The 26,268-nt window shown below is 41.0% G+C and overlaps 1 protein-coding gene across 3 annotated transcripts in view; it reads left to right on the top strand.

Moving 5' to 3' along the window:
- Positions 1-26,268, top strand: part of NADK2 (NAD kinase 2, mitochondrial) — a 73,726-nt gene that overhangs the window by 8,441 nt on the left and 39,017 nt on the right. For all 3 annotated transcript variants that reach the window (XM_029910887.1, XM_026649049.1, XM_026649048.1), the window contains exons 2-4: positions 13,812-13,900; positions 15,781-15,869; positions 18,544-18,625. In XM_029910887.1, the coding sequence (XP_029766747.1) occupies positions 13,812-13,900; positions 15,781-15,869; positions 18,544-18,625 (260 nt within the window). The remainder of the gene's footprint in view (positions 1-13,811; positions 13,901-15,780; positions 15,870-18,543; positions 18,626-26,268) is intronic.

The raw sequence follows: 26,268 nt of genomic DNA, 5'->3' as shown, positions 1-26,268 counted from the left end.
TGTGAATGAAGTTCTTAAAGTTTTCGTGAGGAACTACAGTTGTCCTTCACTTAACACTGCTTTCTCCATTTTAGAAGTAAAGTCTAATCCTCTTGGGAAGTACAGTACTTCAGTCTTTAAATGCTCTTCACGTGCTTTCTGTGGTCACTGCCAAGAGTGGAGATCCACTTGAACAATTCACATTGGAGGAGAAAAGGCTACTTGCCTGTCACTTGAGTTCCCCAAGCCTATGCAAATCCTCACTCTGCTTCTTCAGTCATCAAATGGTATTTTTCTTTGGAAAGGAACTGCAGGTGATTGGTAATGCAGTCACTCATATGCTTGCACCAGACATTTGGGTCTAAAGCTATGGCTACACACAAAGCTTACAGGAGTAGGGTGCTGTAGAGCTGATAGTGCAGATGCTCTAAGACGATGGGAGAGAGTTCTCCTATCGACTGAATTACTCCAGCCCCCACAAGTGGAAGTATAGCGCTGTCCACACCGGTGCTTAGGTTGGTGTGATTTGCTTCACTGGGGGGGGTGGGGTATTCACACCCCTGAGTGACATAATTTATAATGACGTAAGTGGTAGTGTGTACACAACCTTAAAGAGCGTACAGTAGAACCTCAGAATTACGAACACTGGGAATAGAGGTTGTTACAAACATTACAGAGTTAGTAACTGAACAAAACGTTATGGTTGTTCTTTCAAAAGTTTACTACTGAACATTGACTTAATACAGCTTTGAAACTTTACTACGCAGAAGAAAAATGCTGCTTTTGACCATTTTAATTTAAATGAAACAAGCACAGAAACAGTTTCCTTATCTTGTCAAATCTTTTTTTAAACTTCCCTTTTTTTTAGTAGTTTACATTTAACACAGTTCTGTACTGTAGTGTATAGTATTTGCTGCTGGTTTTTTTGGTGGGGGGGAGGAGGGGTGTCTCTGCTGCCTGATTGTGTACTTCCGGTTCCAAATGAGGTATGTTGTTGACCGGTCAGTTTATAAGTCTGATGTTTATAACTCTGAGGTTCTACTGTGTGTGGATGGCTCTAACAATTGCCTTCTAGAGGGATCCTGGGGGCTCATGACACCAAAACAGGCACTCCAGATAAAGGCAATATGCTTGGATTCCTAAGACACATTCCTGTTCAGTAACTTTCCTTTCTTACAAACGGCTTCTGGCTAGAAATTTAAGTTAATAGGGCAACACTGGAATTCTTCCTGGAAAGAGGCAACTGTAGCGGTTATAGACTTTAAGATAGTGCGAAATGGGAATAACTCTTCAAACTAACTACCAAAATCTGAAAACTTACCATAATGCCATATTTTAAAAATCAGAATGGAGCAATCCCAATCACTTTGAAGCTTAGCAAAATTGATTTGAAAATTTGTGCTACTGCAATTCTAGATCAGCTTTTATAATGAACTAAATTATAAATGCTGGCCTCTTTTTAAATGCCACAACTGGTAGAGTATCTTATTCGAATTTTACAAAAGTGCTATAGACAAAAATATTGAAGATTTAAGGTCCGGATTCTGCAACCACTTAAGCAGGTGTGTAATTTTAGTTGCATGAATAGTCCTGCTGTCTTCATTTGGACTACTCATGTGCTTAGTTTTAAGCATGTGCATAAGTGTATGCAACGCCAGTGGTTAAAATAACATTTTAATTAAACTTAATGGCATAAAATCTTTGTAAATTAAAAACAAAATTGTTTCAGTGTTAGTAATTTTATTTAGCTTTTTAATGCTTTACAGTTATTGTGAATTTTTTTTATACACTTGCTAAAATTATCAAGTAACTTTGGAGCGCAAGTTTTAATGACTTCAAACTGCAAATCCTGATGGAGGAGTGTACCGTGGCGGAACATTTCAGCTTTCTTGACTTGTGGAAATTTAATATCAAATTCAATTCTTGACGTGAAATTTCATAGTGAAAAACTATGTAAAATCTAAAATTATAACAATTAGGAAACTAAAGAAACAAGTATTAACATGTACTTTAATAATTTAAGACAGTAAGTTGGGAAGGAAGTAAAGAATTAGCAAAATGTTAAAATACCATTACATTTTAATAATGATTTTTGTCAATTTTAGAAAAAATACATTGATTCAGCGTTTAGAGAGTTACTTGAAAGAATTAAAACAGCCAGTCTAATGACACTCTTGGGACATAACATGAAAATTAGGACTAATCTCGGTCTACCTGGGATTGTTTTGCTGTAGTTAATACAACTACTGCATTTATTTATTTATTTATTTATTTACAAGTGCCAAACCTCTTTACAGGACCTTCATAATTTTTGTATTTGACCTGTAACATTTTTCTTAAAAAGTTAATCTGTTATGATTTGCTCAGTAAGAGCATTATGTAAAAGGCTTTGCCTGGCTTAATTTTGTTGACTAACTACAGACGTTTCTGGCAATGAGACATTAGGAATGATTTACATTAGCAACTGTCAAAGAGAAGAATAGTTTTGTAGCTAAAGCACAGGACTTAAATTTCCTTACTCCAACCAGTACTGTAATTTTGAGTAAATTACTTCTGTGCTTGTGAAATAGGGGATAAATGATGCCTGCCTTACATGGGTTCTCTGAGAATCAGTTAATTGTTAAAGTGCTTTGAGGTCCCCTGAAAAGTGCTAAATAAATGCCAACTATCAGTGGACCAGATTGTTGGTCCATCTAGTCAGATATTCTGTCTTCATTGGTGTCCCATAGTTGATTCAGAAGAAGCTCAAATTACCCACTGACCCCAGCAAGCAGTTAGCCATTCTCATATTTGAGCATAAACCATTAGATATTTTGGGCTATTAGAGCAAGAGTTCTTGTGTTTTTCATAGTGTTACAATTGCAATCATAACATCCCCGTGGCAGTTACTACAATTACTTACGTGGAAAACTATGAACTTTTTTTCAAAAAGGATATATTTATTGCATTAATCAGTTTGTTCACTCTTCTCCATCTCCCCTTTTCACGTGTTCTTCTTCTCTATCTGGTCCCTTTCCCCATTTCATTTTCCTTACTCTTTGTATGTCTCCCTCTCCCTTGGATATGTTGACTGGTCATGTTTCCTTGTCCTTTAGATGCTCCTCTTGCTGTTTTCTTCTCTTCCTCTTATATAGCATCGGCCCATACTAGAAGCACCTAGGCTGGCTTACTTCCAGCTGCTCAATAGGTCTTTAAGCTCCTTGTAATGTACACTTCTGGAACAAGGCTGAAATCTAGTACAGTGATCAGCCAGCTCTTTGTGGGTGCCTACGGGTGCTCTGTGAACCATAGTTTTTATTTATAATATTATTTCAGTATGATATCGTAAATATTCTGTATGTGTAGTATTCAGCCCATTTGAACAGCCAAGCATTTTAAAGCATTTGAACATTCTGGTCTTTACTCTTGTCTTTGTACTGTTCACCTTGATAGACCCAAAACATTCAGTAGTTAATATGCTCCATCACTAACTTTTTAAAAATAGATATATCTATGCAGTACTTTGATTTTCCTGTAAAGAGATGGATTTAAAATATTGTATCTGATCTGGATTGAATGATCTTTTTGGATTTAATGAAATCCACAGATTACCCAGGTTATAGAATCCAATATGCCCTTATGTTTTTGAAACTTGTTACCCAGAATTGGCCAGCTTTTACAGACTTAAAATACTTTCTACGTATGCTTTCTAATAGAAGCCATCTTTGAGACAGATACTAGATAAAGAAACTGTTTCTCTTTTTTGTTCTGAACTTAAAAGGCCTGGGATTTTAGCTGGTACGATTTTAAAGGCAATCAAAATCTGGAGGAAGAATTGTTTAGATATCTTTCTGCTTGTGTAGTTAAAGGTGCAGTGCACTGTGGATCCTGTAAATAGCTTATTTTTATTTCTTGATGCCTAAGTGCTGGTAACACTAAATACTAAGATAACAAAAACAACCTCTTCCCCTCCCACCACCATGTACATGTACGTATTATAGGTAAGGCTACAAGTTGGTCACGGATTCCATGATTTTAAGTGACCTCTGCGACTTCAGCCCCAGCAGGGCTTGGGCTCAGGCTGTCAGCCATGGGCGGCGGTGGGGCTCAGGCTTCCATGATTTATTGTTTATTGCCCATGACCTGCCTGTGACTTTTACTAAAAATACCCATGACAAAATCTTAACCTTAGTTCTAGGTGGTGCAGGTAGCAACGTATGTAGTTAAGTTTGCCTGACATTTACCATTATAAGACCCTGTTTGCAGTTACTTGTAACTGCCAAATTTAAACTGTTTGGGCTGACATTTTCAGTGGCAGGCGTCTGACTCAGGCTGAATGTTTTTGGAAAGTTTCAGGTAAAATGGTTCATCCATTTCTGAGAATAAGATTAGGGAAAAATACCTTCTTATCCATTTTACAAATCTTACATCTGTTTCACTGAAAAGCTTTAGTGCCTATGTTTTGGAGAAGGGACTTGATATTTGGCAAGGGGGTGCTGGTGTTTGTGGTAGGGATGTGTTTCTTGGTATTCCTGTAGAAGAATTGCTCAGATTTGGCTAAGTTATAAGCCTCTGAAAAATCTGTTTGCACATGATCAAAGGTTTGTTGCTTCCGCTGCCAAATTGTGAAGGTACCATTCCCTCAGAGCTCCCATGTGACAAACAGACTGCATGTGCCATCACCTCAGAGTTACTGAGCATGCTCCAGCCCAGGGTTGCTGGGGCTTTCCCTGTAACTTCTCTCAACAGTTGGGGACCATTGTGGTGCCAGTACTGGAACCAAGAGCAGGCAGATTCTTCAGTATTCTCATTGGTCCTGGAGCTGATGCCCAGGCAGCGAGGAGGCAGCATCCTGACTCTAATGTAGAGGTGTGAGGGGAAAGGAACAAGAGATGGGGATGTTGGGCAGGAGCTGGGAGGGATAGCAGCAGGGAAGGGACAGGGCAGGTGCAGTAGAAAGAAGGAGATAGACTGAGGGAACAGGACCAGAAGAGTCTAATCAGTAGACCACATTCTCGTACAGAAATGAGGGTCATTATGGTTCCACAGGATGAAATTTTTGTTTTTTCAATTTTTAAACTATTTAATTTTTTTTTTAGTTTTTTTTGGATGCGATTTCCTATGTTAAAAGAACATTAAGGTTGCAAAGTCAGGCATTCAAAAGTTAGGAAATGCCATAATTAAGGTTGTCGGTGCAGCCTTAATCCATCTTCCTTGTGCATCTGTTATGATGTAGTCATTAATTACATAATCACGTATTTTTGCACAGAGCCTGTGCCTCATTCTATGCAGAGGATGAATGGTGCTCAGGATCACTATTCAGTATTTTTTTATCCACGTGTGTCCCCATGTATCTACTACACATTATTCAAACTCTGTTATTTTCTTTTCTACCGTGTTCTTTTGTAGTTTTTGTTCTTTACAAAGATTGAGGAATTTACCTTCACAACGCTCCTAGGAAGTGGTGTTGCTATGCTCTGTTTTACAAAGAAGTGTAAACTGATTTTGGTTGCCTGATTTGAGAAGCCTAGGAACTGATTTTTTTTGGAGTGCTTAGTATTTTATAGCACTTCATATGTTCAGAGCAGAGCTTGCATTGATCTTAGTTGCAGTTCAGCACTTTCTGCAACAGGCCCCACGTGTCTCATGTTCAGTACCCAGAAAATGAGGAATTCACAGAGGCCTGCTGTGAAAATGTTTGTTTACAAGTCATATCCAGCTTCACATAAAAATTCTGTGGCAGAGGGAGGAATAAAAACCAATTCTCCAGGAGGGCAGTAAACTCCCTAAACCATTAAGGAGAGAGTTTCTCTTCCTGCCATCTTCTCCTCCTTCACTTTCCAACTTTTGCAACAAATGATGCAGAGGCACTGCAGACAACAGCCTTCTTCATTACACAACCCTGATTCATTCCCATAGTGCCATCTGTTCTGTGCACTGAATAAGGCAGGGTCCTGTGGAAAAAAATAAACTTTGATTGTGTCATTGACGATCGTAACTTGGCCCCTCTGTGCATAAGCATTATGATAAAGTTGCCAATTTAATAATTTGGGCGTTTCCTAATTTTTGAATGCTTGACTTTGTGATCTAAACATGCTTTTAATGTATTATTTTCAGATGTTACACTCTCTCTCTCTCTCTCTCTCTCAGAAATCAAGGCTGAGGGGGGTATTCGGCACATAATTGATTTTAAGCATACCTGGTTTTAGGACCTCCAGTTCCCATTACACATCCCAGATCGCTAGTTTCTGTGCAACATGCAATATGCTGCAGATGCAATTAGTACCATTGACTTATGTTCAGCTTCTCCACAATTATGGAGTAGGCACTGATCAGGTAGGGGACTGAGGTCATGTAAGTAGTGTTGATTTTTTTTGTACTAAATGACAGTTTTTCAAGTTATATCTTAGTATAAAAAAGCTTTGATTATACCAGCTATTGTAGTTCAGGGACTTCTTTCCAGTTCCCACATAGGATAGGGTCACAATTCAAAATGATCTGGACAAATTGGAGAAATGGTCTGAGGTAAACAGGATGAAGTTTAACAAAGACAAATGCTAAGTGCTTCACTTAGGAAGGAACAATCAGTTTCACACATACAGAATGGGAAGAGACTGTCTAGGAAGGAGTACGGCAGAAAGGGATCTAGGGGTTATAGTGGACCACAAGCTAAATATGAGTCCACAGTGTGATGCTGTTGCTAAAAAAGCAAACATGATTCTGGGATGCATTAACAGGTGTGTTGTGAGCAAGACACGAGAAGTCATTCTTCCGCTCTACTCTGCGCTGGTTAGGCCTCAACTGTAGTATTGTGTCCAGTTCTGGGCACCGCATTTCAAGAAAGATGTGGAGAAATTGGAGAGGGTCCAGAGAAGAGCAACAAGAATGATTAAAGGTCTTGAGAACATGACCTATAAAGGAAGGCTGAAAGAATTAGGTTTGTTTAGTTTGGAAAAGAGAAGACTGAGAGGGGACATGATAGCAATTTTCAGGTATCTAAAAGGGTGTCATGAGGAGGAGGGAGAAAACTTGTTCACCTTAGCCTCTAAGGATAGAACAAGAAGCAGTGGGCTTAAACTGCAGCAAGGGAGGTTTAGGTTGGACATTAGGAAAAAGTTCCTAACTGTCAGGGTGGTTAAACACTGAAATAAATTGCCTAGGGAGGTTGTGGAATCTTCATCTCTGGAGATATTTGAGAGTAGGTTAGATAAATGTCTATCCGGGATGGTCTAGACAGTATTTAGTCCTGCCATGAGGGCAGGGGACTGGACTCGATGACCTCTCGAGGTCCCTTCCAGTCCTAGAATCTATGAATTGGCACGTATACTTGATGGAATGCATGATGATCCATACCTACCTTGGACTGGAAATGAAGCCCTCTGCTTAAAATGGTGTTCGTACAAATGAACAGAACTCTGACTGGAGAAATAAAAACAAAGAACTAATGATACGGATTGCAAATTCCACGTAGACATAAATAGGAATACTAAAGGTAAGGCCTGGAGATCTAAATAGTGATCAGAAGAATCAACAGAAACCTCATACGTTAGTTTCTCTGACCAGCAAGGAATGATCTGACCCAACAGACTTAATTGAATATTGTGTACCAAAAATAATTAAAAGGCTTTAAATAGAACTTGTATATTCTGCCTAAGGATTTCTAATATACTTATCATCACTGCATAATCTAAGTATTGTTAAGATATTTAGAATTCCTGTTCTAACAGGTCTATCTAAAATAAGACCATTATTACTTTAAAAGTTCTTATCAGCAAGTAATACAAGCATTCGGAGAAGCATTAGTCAAAACCTCATTCACCAGACTGTTCGATTGTTCTGGAAAAGGAATAAAAATTCTTGCGCTTTATTGGCCCATCAAAATAATTAGTGTTTGAAATAGGATCCTATACCCAGCAATATTAATAATTGCAATACAATGGAAACATATTTGATCTAGCAAGAACAGTGAGTAGAACTTTTCAGATGATACAGCACTATTTTATTTTCTAAATGTTTCTATTTTACAGTAACACTGATAACAGGTAACTTTAGCTTGTCAGTATCTTGAACATTAACATTTTTGTTTCTCTTCAGTTTAAAAAACTTCTATTTAAATCACAATATATGGGCTCCATGTACAGTAACTGCTTCTGTATTTGAACAGCTTACTTCCATCACCAATTGCTTGATTCCTCTTTCTGTTAGGAAATAGGGCAGTTGACTAGTAGTCAGCCTCTTTATTTTCTAGCTGTTAGCTTTCCATCAGGATTTTTTTTCCTATGAGGTTATTCACATGCAGACCTGTCACCTTGTACTTCCTGTCAGGAGTCTTGCTTTCTGCTAATTATTTAAAAGAATGTATTACTCATACAAAAACAACCAGAAAAAAATGTGTTCAGGCATCAGCCCCCTATGCTTCCCCAAAGGCAAGCTTTAGGTCAACATGAAGACTGTGTTACCCTGGATGATACATAAGCCTACTAATAAGAGTACATATTTCCAATATGCCTTTTAATTCCTCCACCACCTCCGTAGCTTTCTGCACATTGTCAAAAGAGTGAGAGCAAGTGATTTGCCCAAGTTCTTGGGAGGTTCATGGCAAAGCTGTGACTGGAATAGAGATCTCAAGTCTCTGTCTTGCTTTGTCTAAAAGCACATTTCTTCCTCATTATATTAAATTGAGTAAGCACATTTGTGCTTGAAGTTTCCATTCACGCCTGTTATTTGACAATCTGAGGTTAGTATAGCACTATAGAGAGTACAGAAAAGAATAGATATATTATAGCTATATTACCAACCTTGATGTAAGGTAAAGAACTGGCCTCTGTGTCTCTCTTACGTAACTGGTGGGAAGCCAGCAGTTTGCACTCCCTGAATTTACTTTTATATGGTGAGACACAAAAAACCTCCCTTTTGGAGGGAAAATTGCTTTCCCACGATTAATTATCAATCACGGAACATAATTAAATCATAGGTACCCCTTATTAATCACCCAGTCTTATTTATACCAGACTTCTGTAGATACATTTTTTTATCAGTTTGAGGGGTTTTTCCCTAGACCTCTATATTCCCACAGATTTGGAGGTACCAGAAACAATGAAGTAGATCCCAATACTTGATCACATGAAGTTCCACAATACAGGTCACTCAGGATATGTCTACACAGGGATAAAAGACTCAGCATGCCTATGATTGTCCTGCGGCAGCTAACTCGGCTTCGCGGGGCTTGGGCTCCAGGGCTAAAAATTACTGTGCAGACATTTGGGCTAGGGCTGGAGCCTGAGCTCTGGGACCCTCCACCCTTCTCTTAAACTTCATTTGCATCTCTTCATTGCAATATAAATACTGGCTATTCCGGTTAAGCTGTCTAATAATACCAGATGGGCAAAATATTCCTTCATTTTTCCTAATGACCTAAATTCAAGGTTTTCTTTTGCATCAAAGTGTTTGAAATTACCAGCTCTGTAGAAGAGAGAGAGAATGCTGAACTCAGGTTTTAAATGACACGACTTTCTCTGGGTTTGTAAAATAATTAAAATACATTTACAGAGCATTTTGGTTCATGTTTAAATAGCCTGATGTGCACTGAAGTTGCCTAGTAAAGAGCACATTTTTACGTGCTCCAGGCTTGAACCTATGTAATAGTCTTGACCAAATACTTTTTAAAAATTAAAGAATTTTCAGTGCAACACTATTCTTTAAGCTATACCTCTAAGAAGATACGGAAAAGCTTAATGCAAGGCAGTAGTACTTTAGTAGTATTGTTGAGCTTCATCCTAGTTTCTGTGCTGTTGCACTACTGTTACGTTATAGACTGGCACACAGTCATATTTTTTCCTGTAATATGTGTGAAATTCATTTCCTCTGACACCAATTCCTACTTTTTTAAAAAGCACTAATGCTTATACTAACAAAATACATTTGAGAGAACTGTTCCATATACCTTCACCCAGTCCCTAACCCGCTCTACATTGTACTAAGATACATAAATCAGTTGTAATGGGTACTTCAGCTTGCTTTTTGCAGCTTGGGGGCAGAAGTAGATCTGGCAGCTGGGAAATGGCCTGGCCCCTAAAGTTCTCTCCGGTTTAATCTGCCTCTGCAGGAACAGACAGATTTCCCACCTGAAGAGCTTTTCTAAGGGAAATTCCAAACTTATTTCAAATTTCTGATTAACCATTTGGCTCAATGTGTTTGTCTGACTTCCAACCGTGTCCCAGGGCTGCGATTGCCTTTTGGGAAGATTGTCCCCTCAGCTCTGCTTCCCCTCTGAGGTATTTGCAACAGCTGGAAACCATCAGGCTTCATCGAGAGAGCTGGTTTGAGAAAGCCAAAGACAAAAGGAAAGGTCTGTGTGTCCTGCTTCATCCTCACTAGCATCTGGTTAGAGACCTCCAATGGCTCTGTGATCAACATGTAATCCCCTCAACCCCCATAGCCCAGTCTGTGTGAGGTCACATCAGCTGCTTTCCCTTGAGCAGGAAAGGATGGAGGATTGGAATAGTTGGTTTCACGGCAAGAAGCTCCCTGTCCCCTTGGGAAGCAATGCTGGAAGGCAGTGTTCCAGATGGAAAATCATGTAATTCTCTGGAAACCACACCAGCAGTCTTTGCCTTCTCTTGGGTCGTGGATGGAGGATACTGGACACAGCACAAACACTGCAAATGCAAGGGTGTTGTAAAGGGCTTTCAGGCTCTGCTCCCTCCCCCTCATACCACCTCTGTAACAGGTCTCCCAGGAGAAACACAGACCCTTCTGGCCTACTGTAAATCCCATACAGTGGATGGCGGTAGAACCTCAGGAGAGTCCATTCTTGAACCCCAGTACCCTAAAGAGGCACAGAAGGGGCCTCTTGTGTGAAGAGAAGACAATAAGACCAGCTTCCTTTGGGGCAGGGAAATCACTAGCCACTTGACATAGTTTTGGAGCAATATCTGAGCCTTATTTTGCTTCCCAGGATCATGAGGACAAACTCCCCAAGGAGATAGAAATAAAATCAGGTCTTGATTTCCCAGCTCACCTTCAGAGGGCCGCGTGGCAGATTAATACAGATACAAAGGGAATTCTTTGTCCCTAGGGAAGGAAGGCCAGCAGTCCAAATCACAGCTAGGGGATCCCGTAATTTTCTTTTTAAAAGGAAAAGTCCTATTCCTGTATTGGATCCCCTTCTGTTTATTTTATTTCATGAGAGTTTTTTCATGAGAATAGTTTTTGTATAATGTCTGAAGACACCTATTCAGTGCCCTTTAGGATGTGTTGAAAAATCTTTAGATACTTGGCCTAGCTTCCTGTTTCTTTAGATTCTTTATTAACGAGCTGTTAAACTGCATGGAGTAATTAGACTGAGATTATGATGTAAATAGATCACAAGTGTACATGTCACAATATTAGTTTCCGCTTGATTAATTTTTAGACAGAAAGGTAATTATTTAGAGTAATGCCACCGAATTACTGTTTGACACTTTTGCATTTATAAAATATTACATTCTGTAGTAATTGGCTGCTTTAACTATGCAGTGGGTCTTCAGATGTGCTTTCACAGGGGAGGTAAGGAATAGCATACCACATGGTGAAGTGTATGTTGAGTTCAGTAGCCATCAAATGTGTAGGGAGACAGTGAATGACAGGCACCATATTGGGTCTTGACAGAAATTACTATTAATTTTTATGATAGTGCCTAGAGGCACCAGTCTGGATTTTTGGGTCCCATTGTGCTAGAGACTGCACAAACACACAGTGACAGGCCCTGCCACAAAGACCAGGCAGTCTAAAGAAGTAAGATAAAGGGTGAAGGGAAAAATTGTGGTATACTCATTTTACATTTGGAAAAACAGAGACACAGATGAACTGATTTGCCCAAGTGAGACGTTCTCCTGGTGTTATCTGGACCGGTGATCTGCTAGGTCACTTCAATCCTCGACTCTGGGAGCCAGCCGTAACCTGCTCTGCTGTGAGAACCCCCACTCTTGGACTGTTCATGCACAGCCTCTAGCATGTAAGCTGCTCCCAGCTACGTGAGTGAGCACTTTTGACCAGCCGCTGCTTGGATTGTGCAACTGAATGATACTAGCCAATATCTCTGGTCCCAGACACAACCTTAAGAACCTCCATCTTGCAATGTCCAGTTATGCCCGCTGGACCCTGCAAGCTTATATGAGTTTGTCAATTTAAGAAAGAAATTGATATGTACCAGGCATGTTATCCCAAGGGGAGTCTCTGACATGCTTCAAACCAAACGCACTGCTTCAGGTAGAATAAACAAACACATTTATTAACTACAAAAGATAGAGGGATAGCTCAGTGGTTTGAGCATTGGCCTGCTAAACCCAGGGTTGTGAGTTCAATCCTTGGGGGGGCCACTTAGGGATCTGGGGCAAAATCAGTACTTGGTCCTGCTAGTGAAGGCAGGGGGCTGGACTCTATGACCTTTCAAGGTCCTTTCCAGTTCTAGGAGATGGGATATCTCCATTTATTTATTTATTTAAGTGATTATAAGTCAAAGCACAGCAAGTCAGATTTGGACAAATGAAATAAAAGCAAAACACATTCTAAGCTGATCGTAACACTCCTGTGCCTTTACAAACTTAGATGCTTCTCACCACAGGCTGGCTGGTTGCCCTTCAGCCAGGCTCTCCCCTTGGCTCAGCGCTTCAGTCGCTTGGTGCTGGTATCTGTAGATGGAGGTGGAAGAGAGAGAGCATGGCAAACGTCTCTCCCTTTTATCATGTTCTTTCTTCCCTCTTGGCTTTGCCCCCCCCCCCTTCAGAGTCAGGTGAGCATTACCTCATTGTAGTCCCAAACTGACCAAGGGAAGGGGGCTGACTCATTTGAGAGTCCAACAGATCCTTTGTTGCTGCCTAGGCCAGTGTCCTTTGTTCCTCTGAGGCTGGGCTGGGTTTGTCCCATACATGCCCTGATGAGGTCTGAACTGCCCCTCTGCTCCTGGAGAGTTTTACCTGGGCTTATTTTAAGCCATGAGGACACATTTTCAGCCTCATAAATATATACATGAAATTACAACCTATAACAACAATGCTCAGTGCATCATGAATCTTTTGAAGACACCCGACATGACAAACCTTGCGTTGGTTACCACACAATCATAAGGATGAACATGGGGGTGCAGGGTGTTCCCCCGTGGTACAGAGCGTCAGACCAAGATCACATGGGAAGTCTGTGACAAAGCTAGGAATTGAACTTGTATGTCTTGAATCCTGGTTCTTCATCACAAGACCACCCTTCCTTGCAGCTGGGTGCATTCCTCTGTAGTATTAAATATCTGAACAGTTCTTCAAACGGTACTGAAAAGAGATGCTCCTTAATAAATCCCTTAGCTGCTTTTCAAGGAGAGAGTGATGCTATAATGAACTGTTAACTATTTACTTTATCTTGTGTTTGGTACAGATTGTTTAGAAAATCTGTTATGGGTCCCAGGGACAAATTTCAAAAGCTGTTTGTTTTTTAAGACTACATTTTTATACAGGAGAGAATGTTGTTTATAACTCTGTTAGGCAACTTTGTTCTTATCTCAAACATAGCTTGAAGAATATTATCTCCTTTTGGCTAGCCATGCCAAAAATAATATAATTATCAGCTGTATAGAACAGGATTGTTTCAGAGTTTTTCTTTTTTTTGCCCTTTCCTCCTGTTCTGCAGACAGGTTTTATAGCACAATATTAATTTGAACTCTTTTCAGGTTTAACTGATAATCATAATCCTAATTCTCAAATGCATTCTGACTTGTTAGTCTTAAACTAGTACTTTAAATCAGCATGTGTTCATTTTCTGTTTACTTCATCTAATAGCGTTCTCTATAATGGTTGGCTGCTTCAAAGTTACTTTGTCTTCTACAGCTTGCATTGAAGGGATCTAACTACGGTGGACTACTGGAGCGACATTATATTCATACAAAAAATGTGGAGCATGTTGTAGACAGTTTACGGTAAGAGCATACAGATTAGTGATGGTCTGTGACAGACTAAAATAATTTTTCACTAAATATATCTGGGGTGACCAAATGTCCCTGAAGTCTGGGAATGTCTGTTTTCAAGGTCTATACTGGATTATTTTACAAGAACTCGCATTCTATATCACAAACCCTTGCTCACTCAAGCTATTTGATGTTGACTGGCTGGCTGCCTTGTCACATTGGTTTCAAAGACCATTCCTACTAGGTCTGTAGCATGTTGTCCCCTCCCTGCTCTACCCATGAGATCTGTTTCTTTAGATTCTTTATTAACTTGATCTGTTACTCCATATGGAGTAACAGGACTGAGATTATGATGTAAATAGATCACAGGTGTACAGTGTATAGTGCAGCCTGGCCCCAGGAGCTGTAAAGTAAATAAGATAACACTTTAAATGTACAGTACATTGGTTGATCAGAAGTCAAATTGTAGTAAATGCAGATAATCCCTTTTAAAACTGAAGGCTGAAGTGAGGGTTTTTTAAGGAAGAGTTTGAATAAAGAAGGTGGTGATTTCTGGTTAGACCAAGTGTATCTAGTGCATGAAGTTTCTGGCTAGAGCAAACAAATGACATAAATGTTTGTGATTGGGTACACAGTGGAACAACTTAGCGAAATACCTTTCACAAAACTGATTTAATTAAAATGTTGCATACCTAGCCTTTCATACACAAGGCATTTTAAGTCTTTTAACTATTTTATATTTACTCCCCCCAGGATAATAGCTAACTCATTATATTAAATGTGTGGTACTAGTTCATATTATGTAGAGCATGTCAGAGTACATTGACCAACAATATCCATAAACTAAATATAATTGTACTGCACTTCGTTGTTAGGATATAAATATTCAGGCCTGTCTGCAAAGGCCTATACTTTAAGAGTTTCTTTTATACCTCTATAACTAGCTTATCACTTAGCTAGTTATAGAGGTATAAAAGAAAGAATCAAAATCACTGTCTGCCGATGTAAGGGCCTTCTCTTACTGTGACAGTCTGAGGCCCTGTTCTTAGGCTAAGTAATGCCTTTGGCTAAGCAGCAGAGGTAGCCATAAGCTGGGAAGTGAACGGTCACATCCTCACATTCTAAACTAGTCACATTGCCTTATTTCAATCTGGGGCTGTTAGAAAGGTGATCCGATCTATCACCTCCAGACAAAGGGTAGAGCCTAAAAGATTTAAAGAAAACTTAAGTTTAATAGCATCCAGTCTGGCAAGAACTCACTTATCAATAGCTGGGATGTGAAATCCTCATTTCTGTATTGTTCTATCACTGTAGTATCCACTTCCCTATTTGTTTGTCTGTATAATCTCTGTCTGGTTCTGTGATTGTTTCTGTCTGCTATATAATTAATTTTGTTGGGTGTAAACCAATTAAGGTGGTGGGATATAATTGGTTAAATAATTGTTACAATGTGTTAGGATTGGTTAGTTAAATTTCAGTAAAATGATTGGTTAAGGTATAGCTAAGCAGAACTCAAGTTTTACTATATAGTCTGCAGTCAATCAGGAAGTAAGGGGGAAATGGGAACAGGGAATGGGGGTGGAGGAATTGGAATCATGTTTCGCTGGGTGGGGGGGAATGGGAACAGGGACACAGGCAAGGCTCTGTGGTGTCAGAGCTGGGAAGGGGGACACTGAGGAAGGAAACTGGAATCATGCTTGCTGGAAGTTCATCCCAATAAACATCGAATTGTTTGCACCTTCGGACTTCGGGTATTGTTGCTCTCTGTTCATGCGAGAAGGACCAGGGAAGTGAGAGGGTGAAGGAATAAGCCCCCTAACATACATATTCCCCTGAAAGCTTGAATTAGTATGCTATGTGGTTCCTTGTCAAACTATCTCTGTATCTTTTAGGAATGAGCAGATCGAGGTCCGTCTTGTTAAACGCCGAGAATATGATGAAGAGACAGTTCGATGGGCAGATGCTGTTATATCAGCAGGAGGTATTAACTTGTTCCTGGGGAAAGGGGTCTTGGATTTAAGTACATTTTAGTAGATGTGTTTGAAGCAGTATGAAGAATTAAAATGCTTCACTCATTAGAAAGTATACCCATTTATATTGAAAGTATATCTGCTATAATTAATTTGGCAAAAGTAAATCGGGGCATAATTAAATGGCTTGTCCCACTTACCCTCTCTTCCCTCTTGCTTTAATTTTAGAGTTTTAGGAAGTGAACACAAATGCTTAGTGGCTTTGGGGAAGTTTGTATGATACAGCATGAAATATGTAAATTGTAAAATTGAATAAATGCTCAACTTGTGTAAAAAACGAACAGTATGTTCTGCTAGAGACCCTGTCATGCTTAGGTGTCTGTGGTAATAAAGATGAGCAATTTATTTTTCTCCCACTACTTTCGCTTTCCCCCTAAACCAAATCTCTTGCTCACACTCACATTCATCCAGTTAGCTTGTTCATTGAACTAAAATAATAGCCAGAAGACGAAACCTACTAATTCAAAGACTGCTCATAAAGACGGGGATCCCAGTGTCCCAGTGCAAAACATATACCCTGTCAGCTGTTGGGATTCTTTCCAGGTAGTTGTCCCTAGATGCTTCTTATGGGTTTCATCTTTAGTGTTAGCCTTTGGATAGTAGGTGTTTGACAAATTCGAAGACCTCCAAATCCCCTCTCCAGCAAGTTGGGAAGAACAGTCTCTCCTCTTCTTCATTCATACAAAATTTCTTTGCTGCTGCAAGGGGGCTCTGGTCTCTGCTGCTCTACCTCTTTCCTGGTTGCTGCTTTTGAGGGAATGTCTATTACTTTTTCTCCTTCCCTTAGCCTCTGACTTTTGGTGGTCCTCCCCAGTGATAGCTCCACTACCTACCCCTGCTGCTGCTTATTGCTTTCTAAAGTAGCAACAGAGAAATTGACCTGATTCTTGTCAGTTTCAAAGCTGCATACTCAGTTCTGAATAGCAGCAGTGAAAACTGATGGAATTCTGTTTTTTACTTAGTTAGAAAAACTATAATTATCAGGAGAGATACTGGAGCTGTTTGCAGTGTATTCTTGGGTCTATATTAGTTCACACTTGCTCACGTTTGGAAGATCCTCTTTGCAAACATGAGGGCTAGAAATTTAATATGTATTTTCAAATGAGAGCTTAAAATTTTAAAGAAGTAGATGATACATACTTGGGAAAGATTCCTACTTGACCTGAGTGGTGGATTTTTAAAGCCCCGTGTCATAACTATAAAGGGAAGGGTAACAGCTCTCCTGTGTACAGTACTATAAAATCCCTCTTGGCCAGAGACTCCAAAATCCTTTTACCTGTAAAGGGTTAAGAAGCTCGGGTAACCTGGCTGACACCTGACCCAAAGGACCGATAAGGGGACAAGATACTTTCAAATCTTGGGGGGGGGGAAAGGCTTTGGTGTGCTCTTTGTTTAAGGTTGTTGTTCACTCTTGGGACTGAGAGGGACCAGACATCAATCCAGGTTCTCCCCATCTTTCTAAACAAGTCTCTCATATTTCAAACTTGTAAGTAAAAAGCCAGGCAAGGCGTCTTAGTTTTACTTTGTTTTCTCAACTTGTAAATGTACCTTTTACTAGAGTGTTTATCTTTGTTTGCTATACTTTGAACCTAAGACAGAGGGGGGTCCTCTGAGCTCTTTAAGTTTGATTACCCTGTAAAGTTATTTTCCATACTGATTTTACAGAGATGATTTTTACCTTTTTCTTTAATTAAAAGCCTTCTTTTTAAGAACCTGATTGATTTCTCCTTGTTTTTAAGATCCAAGGGGGTTTGGATCTGTATTCACCAGGAGTTGGTGAAAGGAAGGAGGGGGAAGGGTCAATTTCTCCTTGTTTAAGATCCAAGGAGTTTGGATCTGTATTCACCAGGGAATTGGTGAAAAGTTTCTAAAAGCTTCCCAGGGAAGGGAATGGTGGCAGCGGACCAGAACTAAGCTGGTAGTTAAGCTTAGAAGTCCTCATGCAGGCCCCCACACTTGTACCCTAAAGTTCAAGGTGGGGATACAGCCTTGACACCCCGTTATTAGGAAAACATCTAAGACCTCTGTTGGATAATAAACAACTGGAAGCCATAATTTAAAAAGAGAACATCACGTACAATTGAAGCAGAACTAAAACCCAAATGCTATTTCTGAAGTGCATGATGTATTACAGATGTACCTTATTCCCCTCTCGTATTAGTTGTAGTTCTGATAAAAAAATAATTAACAGCCCCTTTTTTCTTAGAAAAGGTAGTCTAGAAGTTTGGCTTTTCTTAAATTCCAGTTTTCATTAACATATAAAAACCTCCACAGATGCTAATCTAAGATTTTCCAGTGCAAAATATATTGTCCAAGCATCAGATAAGTGGTGCTTTCAGTGCTGCTCCATTGTGCTTCTTATAAACCTTGGATTTTCACTGCAATTCTGAATTCATTTAATATCTTGGCAGTACCCAACATTCAGTTTGAAGGCCAGACAAATGTTTTCAGTGCAGAATAACAACTCGTTTTATTTTTGTGCAACCTATTTAACCTACTGCCTGTATAAAAACATTAAAAATACGATTGCAACGTTAATGTTTGTATATGACACTCAGTTTAGTTTGGAATACTTAAGTTCTTAAGTAAAAGTAATCAGCTGTTCTTTATGCTGTTTTTCTTTAGGTGATGGCACCATGTTGCTGGCAGCTAGTAAAGTCTTTGACAGATTTAAACCAGTTATTGGAGTAAATACTGATCCAGAAAGGTAAGAACACCACATTTGGGAAAGCAGTCTCTCTACTTAATGTAAACCACAGTACTATACATACTACATAGAGTACAATTATTACTCAGTGTGCAGTTTTAGTTATCAGATTAAACTGCTGCCATTATTAAGGTGAACAGTATTATCAAGCAGATATGTTTTTACTTATAGCTATAGTCAGTAGCTCTTTCCATCCATGTTCATGTGAGCCTAATATCATTTGAACCCCATGCTGGCTCCAAAGCAAAAAGCAAGTCTACACTTGATGAATGGAGATTAACTACTGTTGTTTCAAGGTGAGAATATTTCTTGCTTCCTGAAAGTCTCTTGACTGCTGTTGGGCTTTTCCTAGGCTAGAGTTGTTGGTCTTTTTGTAATGCGAGTTAATTGATAGGCGACTCAAGCTAATAGAATTGTACATGATCTAAACACTCCACAAATGCTTTTCCAGAGGACACAAGTTTGTTCCCAGCCATGGAACCAGGAACAAATATTTGTCCATGAACAAATGTTTACAGTGTCTAGATTTGCACATGCAATCATGTAAACTCAAGTTAATTGTGTCAATTAACTACTCCTGGGGGAATTCTGTGTTTAAAAAAAATTAAAAATTCTGTGCACAATATTTTAAAATTCTGCATATTTTATTTGTCAAAATAACACCATATAGTCACGCCATTTTCAATTATTTTGGTAATTTATTTCAAAATACCTGTCAGCAGATATGTCTGTAGCAATAAAGACAACAAAAAAGATTCAGGAAATGTTTTTTGACAGATTCCTTACTAGGCATATTAATAAAGAACTTTGAGTAGTAATTAATTTAAACTACAATAAAGAAATGTATTTCCTGCACCCCTCAGAAACAGTGCAAAGGCTTCTGGGGATCAGAGGTAATGGAGGAGCTGAAGGAGAGGCAAGTAATTGCTGGGAAGGAGCCTGGGAGTGAACCTGGAGGGCTGTTGGGTGTAAGTGGGAGAAGTATGGAACAGGGTTTTTTTTGGGGGGGCGGGGTTTGGGTGGGGGAGAGGGAGGGATTGTTAGGGAGTTGGGGAGCCTCCCTCATGCAGTAAGACACATTTGTCCCTGTTCCTGTGTGTCCCTGCACCCCCAGTCAGCTACCCTTCCTCTCCATATTCCCATGTGGCCTGCACTCCCAGTCAGCTACTGTTCCTCCCCCTATTCCCATGTGGCCTACACCCCCACTCAGCCACCCTCCACCCCCATCCTCATGTAGCCCTGCACCCCTCTCCCACTCAGCTGCTGGCTCAATGCTGTCACCCCACTAGCTCCTGTGACCCCCTCCAGGAGCCCCATGTGCCCCACTCAGTCTATCCCCCCCATATCCTGTGCCTCCTCACCTGGCCTCGCGGGCAGGGTGCTGTGAGGAAAGCAGCTTCTCCTTCTCCCTCTGCACAGCTGGCTGCTCTAGCCCTGAGCCAGCTGCCCTCTCTTCTGGCACCACAGCAGCCCGTGGTGGGCGAAAGGTGTAATTGCAGCACATCTCCAGCAGAATGTATTTTCTGTGGGGGGGGGGACATGAATTCTGCAGATGTGCAGTGGTGCAGAATTCCCCCAGGAGTAAATTAACAGCGGGACCAGCCCAAAATCTCTAGTCTAGACAAGGCCATATGGAGTTAAAGTTGAAGACCAAGATCTTCAAAAATAGGAGTCTAAAGTTAGGCATTTAAACCTGTGTTTAGACACTTGTCTGATTTTTTTTTTTTTTTTTTTTTTTTTTTTTCAAAAATGCCAAGCACCCAATAGTTCCTGTTGAAAATCAGGCAGGTGCTTAAACATAGTTTTCCTTAGAATGACTGTGGACATCTGCATTCCACTGCAGATGTGTGCGCATCCAGTGCACTCAAGTTGGAGACTTTTGCCAGCAGTACAACTACGTCGACTATGTGTCTCAGTTCTCTTTCTGCTCTCAGGTGAGGGCATAAAGAGTGTGTGTCCGCCACCTACCTCTCAGCTCCTTCCCGTGCCTGTGATGAGAGGTGGAGCCCCTGTAGCATTTGCTTCAGTTAACCAGTGTCTCTAAAACTTATAGTATATAGTTAGCAGTGGTTAGTGGTATAGTTAGTTAGAAAGTTGCAGTTTTTGTAGCTAGCGTGGAGGACTTTAGTGTGGGGAAAAATTCCCAGGTTTTAAGCTGTATGCCACATGCAGGGCTGTCATCCTTGTCAGAGATAGGCGGAATTGCTGCTTGATTTGTCTTGGGGAGGGCCGTGTGAGGGACAGATACTTTATTGTACCTCCTTCCCCACCACAACCGAAAAATAGAGGGTTCACCTCATGAAAGAGGTGATGTGTCCGGGCATTAGAATTGAGCTCTTATTGTGAGGCAGGGGACTCAGAATCAAACAGAAGTGCCCCTCCAACTCCTTCTGATTCAAAATGCAAGTCTAGTGACAAACGTCATGCTTCATCTTTCCTGTCAGCTTTCTCAAAACAATGCAGGCATTCTGATGCTGATGAGCTTGAAGTCTTGGACTTCCCCAGAAAATTTCTGGTAAGTCCTCTGGTACCAGTTTGAGGTACACTGGTCCTGTCTGAGGCATCACTTCTGACTTGGCACCTTCAGGGCTGTTGAGGCCCCATATTTTTACCTGTGCTGGATTCTTAGTCCTCCTTTCACCCATTTCAGTCTTCCTTGGCTCCCCATCAGCACCATCTGCTCCACTGACATGCTTACCTAAGGTGCCTTCCATGGTGCAGGCCATCTTGTCTTCTCGGGGTGTGTGTGTGAGTCCTCCTTTGTTTTCCCTGCTAGACTGTCCTTCGGTGCAACCACTGTCAGCTCCCTAATGCACCTGGCACCCTTGGCTCCATCTGTTAGTCAGCTATCCAACCAATTAGGCTGGCACCGATCATTTTGTCTGTGTTCCCTCCACCCCAACCCTTGCTTCCTTTGGACCTTAATGTGTGTCTATACTTGGGTCATGTAGAACATCGAGGGGAACTGCTCCTCCATACTCTGAGGATGTCTGTTTCTTCTTCCAACTCTGAAAGAGGAGCCTGTCACACCTTCAAGGTTGTTTAGATCATCTTACAGGTCTTTTACCACTACAAGACCCCAAGGTCAACACTGATCTTCCTATAAGGAAATCCTAGCATGGGGTCTCCCACTGTGGATGGCTTAGCTTGTGCAGTATCCTCAGGACTTACTGGTCTTGGGCTTCTCCAAGAGACTGTAGACCTCCATCACAGTCACACTCTAGGAGGAAGTCTCCTACTTCCTCACTGAGGGAAACTTCTGCTCAGTATCCTGCTACTATCCTTCAATCCACTGAGCTGGACCTGTGGAGGAGGAGGAGGAATTAACGGAGGAGCCCTTAGATCTTCCTCCCCATGTTTCTCCATCTTCACCAGATAAGGCAATCACTTCAGAGTCCTGCCCTCCCCCCCATCTCTTCCTGGAGGACTTCAGAGTCTTTTGGGACCTCATGAAGAAGGTTGCCTCTTCTTTAGGGATGCAGGCAGAACCTGTGCAAGAGAATCCACATACTGTCCTAGATATTTTAGTCTCCTGCACCAGGAAGAGTTGTCCCATCACTGAAGCCTTACTTCAGCTAGTGAAAACTCTCTGGCAGACTCTGGCCTTTATACCTCCTTTGGCAAAGCAAGCGAACAGATGATACAAAGTCCCTCCTGATTTTGACTGTTTCTTTATTCATCCAGTTGATGATTCTTTGGTAATCACAGCTGCTAATGACTATTCCAGTCAATCTCATCCTAAGGTTGCTCCCAAGGATAAGAAAATTAAGAAGCTGGAGTTATACATACAAATGGTTTATTCCACCATCACTCTTCAAATGAACCTCACTAACTATTGGGCTCTTTTGTCAAAATATTTTATTAATTACTCTGCAATTTCCAAATTTGCTGACAGGTTGCCAGAGGAATATAAAGAACAGTTTCTAGCTCTGATTTCTGAGGAGCATCTTATGGCTTGTACATCCCTCAGGCAGCCACGCCACTGATACAGCTTCGTGTTCTATAGCCACTGCAGTCATCTTGCAGCATTCTTCCTGGCTGTGGCCTTCTGACATTCCAGGGGAGCTACAGGGCACAATAGAGGACTTACCTTTGGAGGGTTCTGTATTGTTTTCTGCTGAATCAGATGACGCTGTGTGCACACTGAGGGACTCTTGCATAATACTTTGTTCGTTAAGAGTTTATAATCCAGTTACAAAGAGGAAATCGTTTAGGCCCCAGTCTTACTCCAGACCCTATTTCCAACAGAAGTCACAATATGCCTCTAAGAGAGAGTCAAGGTCTCTTTGATGTCTCCATCCATCTTCATCGGAAGGAGGCCCTTCTGACCAGACAGTTTCATCTTCCAAGCATCAGGGGGTAGCCATGTTAGTCTGTATCCACAAAAACCACAAGGAGTCCGGTGGCACCTTAAAGACTAACAAATTTATTTGGGCATAAGGTTTCGTGGGTAAAAAACCTCTGAAGAAGTGAGGTTTTTTTTTTACCCACGAAAGCTTATGCCCAAATAAATCTGTTAGTCTTTAAGGTGCCACCAGACTCCTTGTTATCTTCCAAGCAGTCATTTTGACTTCTTGGTCAAGGACAACACACCAACTATATTTGCTCCCTTTGGATCATGCCTGCCCTTTTTTCACTGTGCCTGGGAAAGGATCATGTCAGACAAGTGGGTGCTCAGTACAGCGAAAGAGGGATATATTATCCAATTTACCTCCCTCCCTTTCTCCACCCCCCCCCATCCCTTTTCAGGGACACTTCTCACGAGACTGTATTACTTCAAGAACTCTGATCTCTTCTAGAATTGGGAGTGATAGAAGTTCCTCACCAACACAGAGGAAAAGGCTTCTATTCCTGGTACATGTGCACAATCACTTGAAGGATTAAAAAACATTATTTGCCTGTATAGTAACTATTCTTCAAGAGCTGTTGTGCATTCCATGATCCTCTCACCTACTTTGGACATTACATACAGCGGTGTGAAGGAACAGAGAGGGAGGCGGCAGCCATGCCCCTTTTATGCCCTCGCCTGATAGGACTAGTTGTCCAGTGGTACTGCTGGCAAAAGTCTCCAACTCAAGTGCATTGGGCACACTTATACCTGTAGTGGAATGTATTTGCGCACAATGCATTTCAAAGAACAACAGTTACTCTACAGGTAAGTAACAGTTTTATTTGGGATCTTAATTTGTATCCTAAATTTGAAAATCTTGGTCTCTGTCTCTAGTAAATCATATAGAGTAATCTGGAGTATAAATTTGCATCTCTCTGTCACCAACGCACTAGTGTTAACCCAGTCTTATGAATGAATGTTGGGTGCATCAATTTATCCACCTCCCTCCCAATGTGGACCATTTCCCTTGCTTTCAGCTAGCATGGGAACAGAGTACAGATGGGTATTGGAGGTCAGAAGGTTGAGTTACTCCATCCATTTTTACATCTCTCCCATCCCTTTTCAGGGACTCCTCTCACAAGCACTTGCTGAGAGAGGAGATCGAGTCCCTGCTATGTTTAGGAGCCATAGAACCAGTTCCTGCTCAGCACAGGGAGGACCAAGTACTTTCTGGTCCCAAAAAAAGAGGGGATGGAGACCTATTTTAGATCTAAGACTTTTAAACAACTTTGTGAAAGCACAGAAGTTCGGGATGCCTCTTGTAGGAATAATTTAATCATTGGGTCCAGGGGATTGGTTTTCGGACCTTGATCTTCAGGACGCATATTTTCACATTGCAATTCACTCACCTCACAAGAGATTCCTTTGCTTTCTGGTCAGCCAGGACCACTTCCAATATCGGGTACTCCTATTCAGACTTTCCTCTGCTCTGAAAGTATTCTCAATGGTTCTGGCAGTGGGCTATCAAGGATCAGTCTTACAAGGTTCTTTTTGCCGTAAAGATAGCCTTAGCCTTTTTCCTCAGGCTAGGTCTCCAGCTCATCATCAAAAAGTGCACGCTGACCCCTGTACATGCCTTAGGGGCATCCTTATATGCAGTACCAGCAAGATTTTACATCGCCACGGAAAGACTCATGACTATCAGACCTCATTGCAAAGATTCAGATAAGCCAGCGGACTTTGGCAAGAAATTGTCCCCAACTCTTGGGACATATGGGAGCTTGTACCATTGTAACACATCATGCAAGGTTACACCATTGCTGCTTCCAGGGGTGACTCAGAACAGTTTATTCATGGAACAAAGAGAGTCTGGACAGAGTGATATCAATCCTCCATCAAGTATGAGACGTCCTCACTTGATGGAAGGATCCTCATAACATCTGTGTGTGTGCCCCCTTTATTCAACAATTACCGTAATGACAGATGCATCTTTGGGAGGAGGGCGCATCTAAGGACACATACCACTCAGGGCAGATGGTCTACTCAAAAAGTGCATTTGTACATCAACCTTCTGGAGCTGAGACCACCTAGGAATGCCTTATTCACTTTCTCCCACTTATCAGAGACAAATCTATCGAGATCATGACAGATAACATAGCTTGCATGTTTTACATCAATCAACAATGGGGAGTGAGACCCTCGTCTCTTTGTGCCGAAGCAATAAAGCTATGGAACTGGTGTATAGTCAGTTACATCCTCATTATGGTGATGTATCTTCCAGGCATACAAAACAACACAGTAGATGCTCTCAGCAGACACTTTTTTCCCAAGATTACAAGTGAGAGTTAGATTCTTGAACTCTCAATCACATCTTTCTGGCCTTGGTGTTTCTAAAGTTGAGCCTTTTTGCCACTGCCACCAACATGAAGTTGAGATAGATTTGTTCAAGAGGGGGTCTCGGCCTTCATTCACTGGGAAAACCTTTACTCATTCCATGGATGAGGAGCCTTCTGTATGCATTTCCCCCAATGCATCTAGTATTAGAAGTGGTGAACAAAATCAAGCAAGGCAAGGTCATACAAATAGTTCCAACGTGCCCAAGACCGTTCTGGTATCCTTACCTCATTCACCTGGCCGTTTGTCAAGTAGTGTGTCTTCCAACCATTCCTCATCTCCTCTTTCAAGATGCTGGTCAGACCTTCCACCCCAACTTAGGAATTCTTCAGGGCTTGGCTACTCCATGGTTTGTAGGAATAAAGACTTCCTGTTCCACAGAGGTACAACAGGTGTTGTTAAACAGTAGGAAAGGATCCATGTGAAATATTTAGCTCCAAAAGTGGAAGAGATTGAACCATTGGTGTGACCAGCATTGCCTTTCCTCCATTCATTCTTCCCTCTTGGCTTTTCTTGACTACCTTCTGAAATTGAAAGTCAGGATTATCTGAGTTTTATCAGAGCCCACTTGGTGGGAATGAAAAGCTGTTATAGCCCAGTTGAGGGATTTTCTGTATTCACTCATCTCATGACATTGAGGTTTATCAAGAGATTGAGGAACCATTTCTCTCAGATTAAAGAATCCATTCCTGTATTGGATCTAAACTTGGTACTTTAGGTGTCCTATGAGACCTCCTTTGAACCAATAGCTCCCTATTACCTCCTTAACCTTTCCACAAATATAGTCACCAAAAAGGCCATCCCCTCTGCCCAAAGAGTCAGGGAATAGGGGGTGTAATGGTGTGCACCCCTCCCCATTTACAGTATTTTTCAAGTATGAGGTTTTGTTACATCCACATTTTAAATTCTTTCTTAAGGT

This window comes from Terrapene carolina, unplaced genomic scaffold (assembly GCF_002925995.2).
Source record: "Terrapene carolina triunguis isolate 2854851 unplaced genomic scaffold, T_m_triunguis-2.0 Scaffold69, whole genome shotgun sequence".
NCBI classification, from domain to species: Eukaryota; Metazoa; Chordata; order Testudines; family Emydidae; genus Terrapene; species Terrapene triunguis.
Note: the sequence above shows the minus strand (reverse complement) of the source record. Positions and strands in the feature narration are given on the sequence as shown.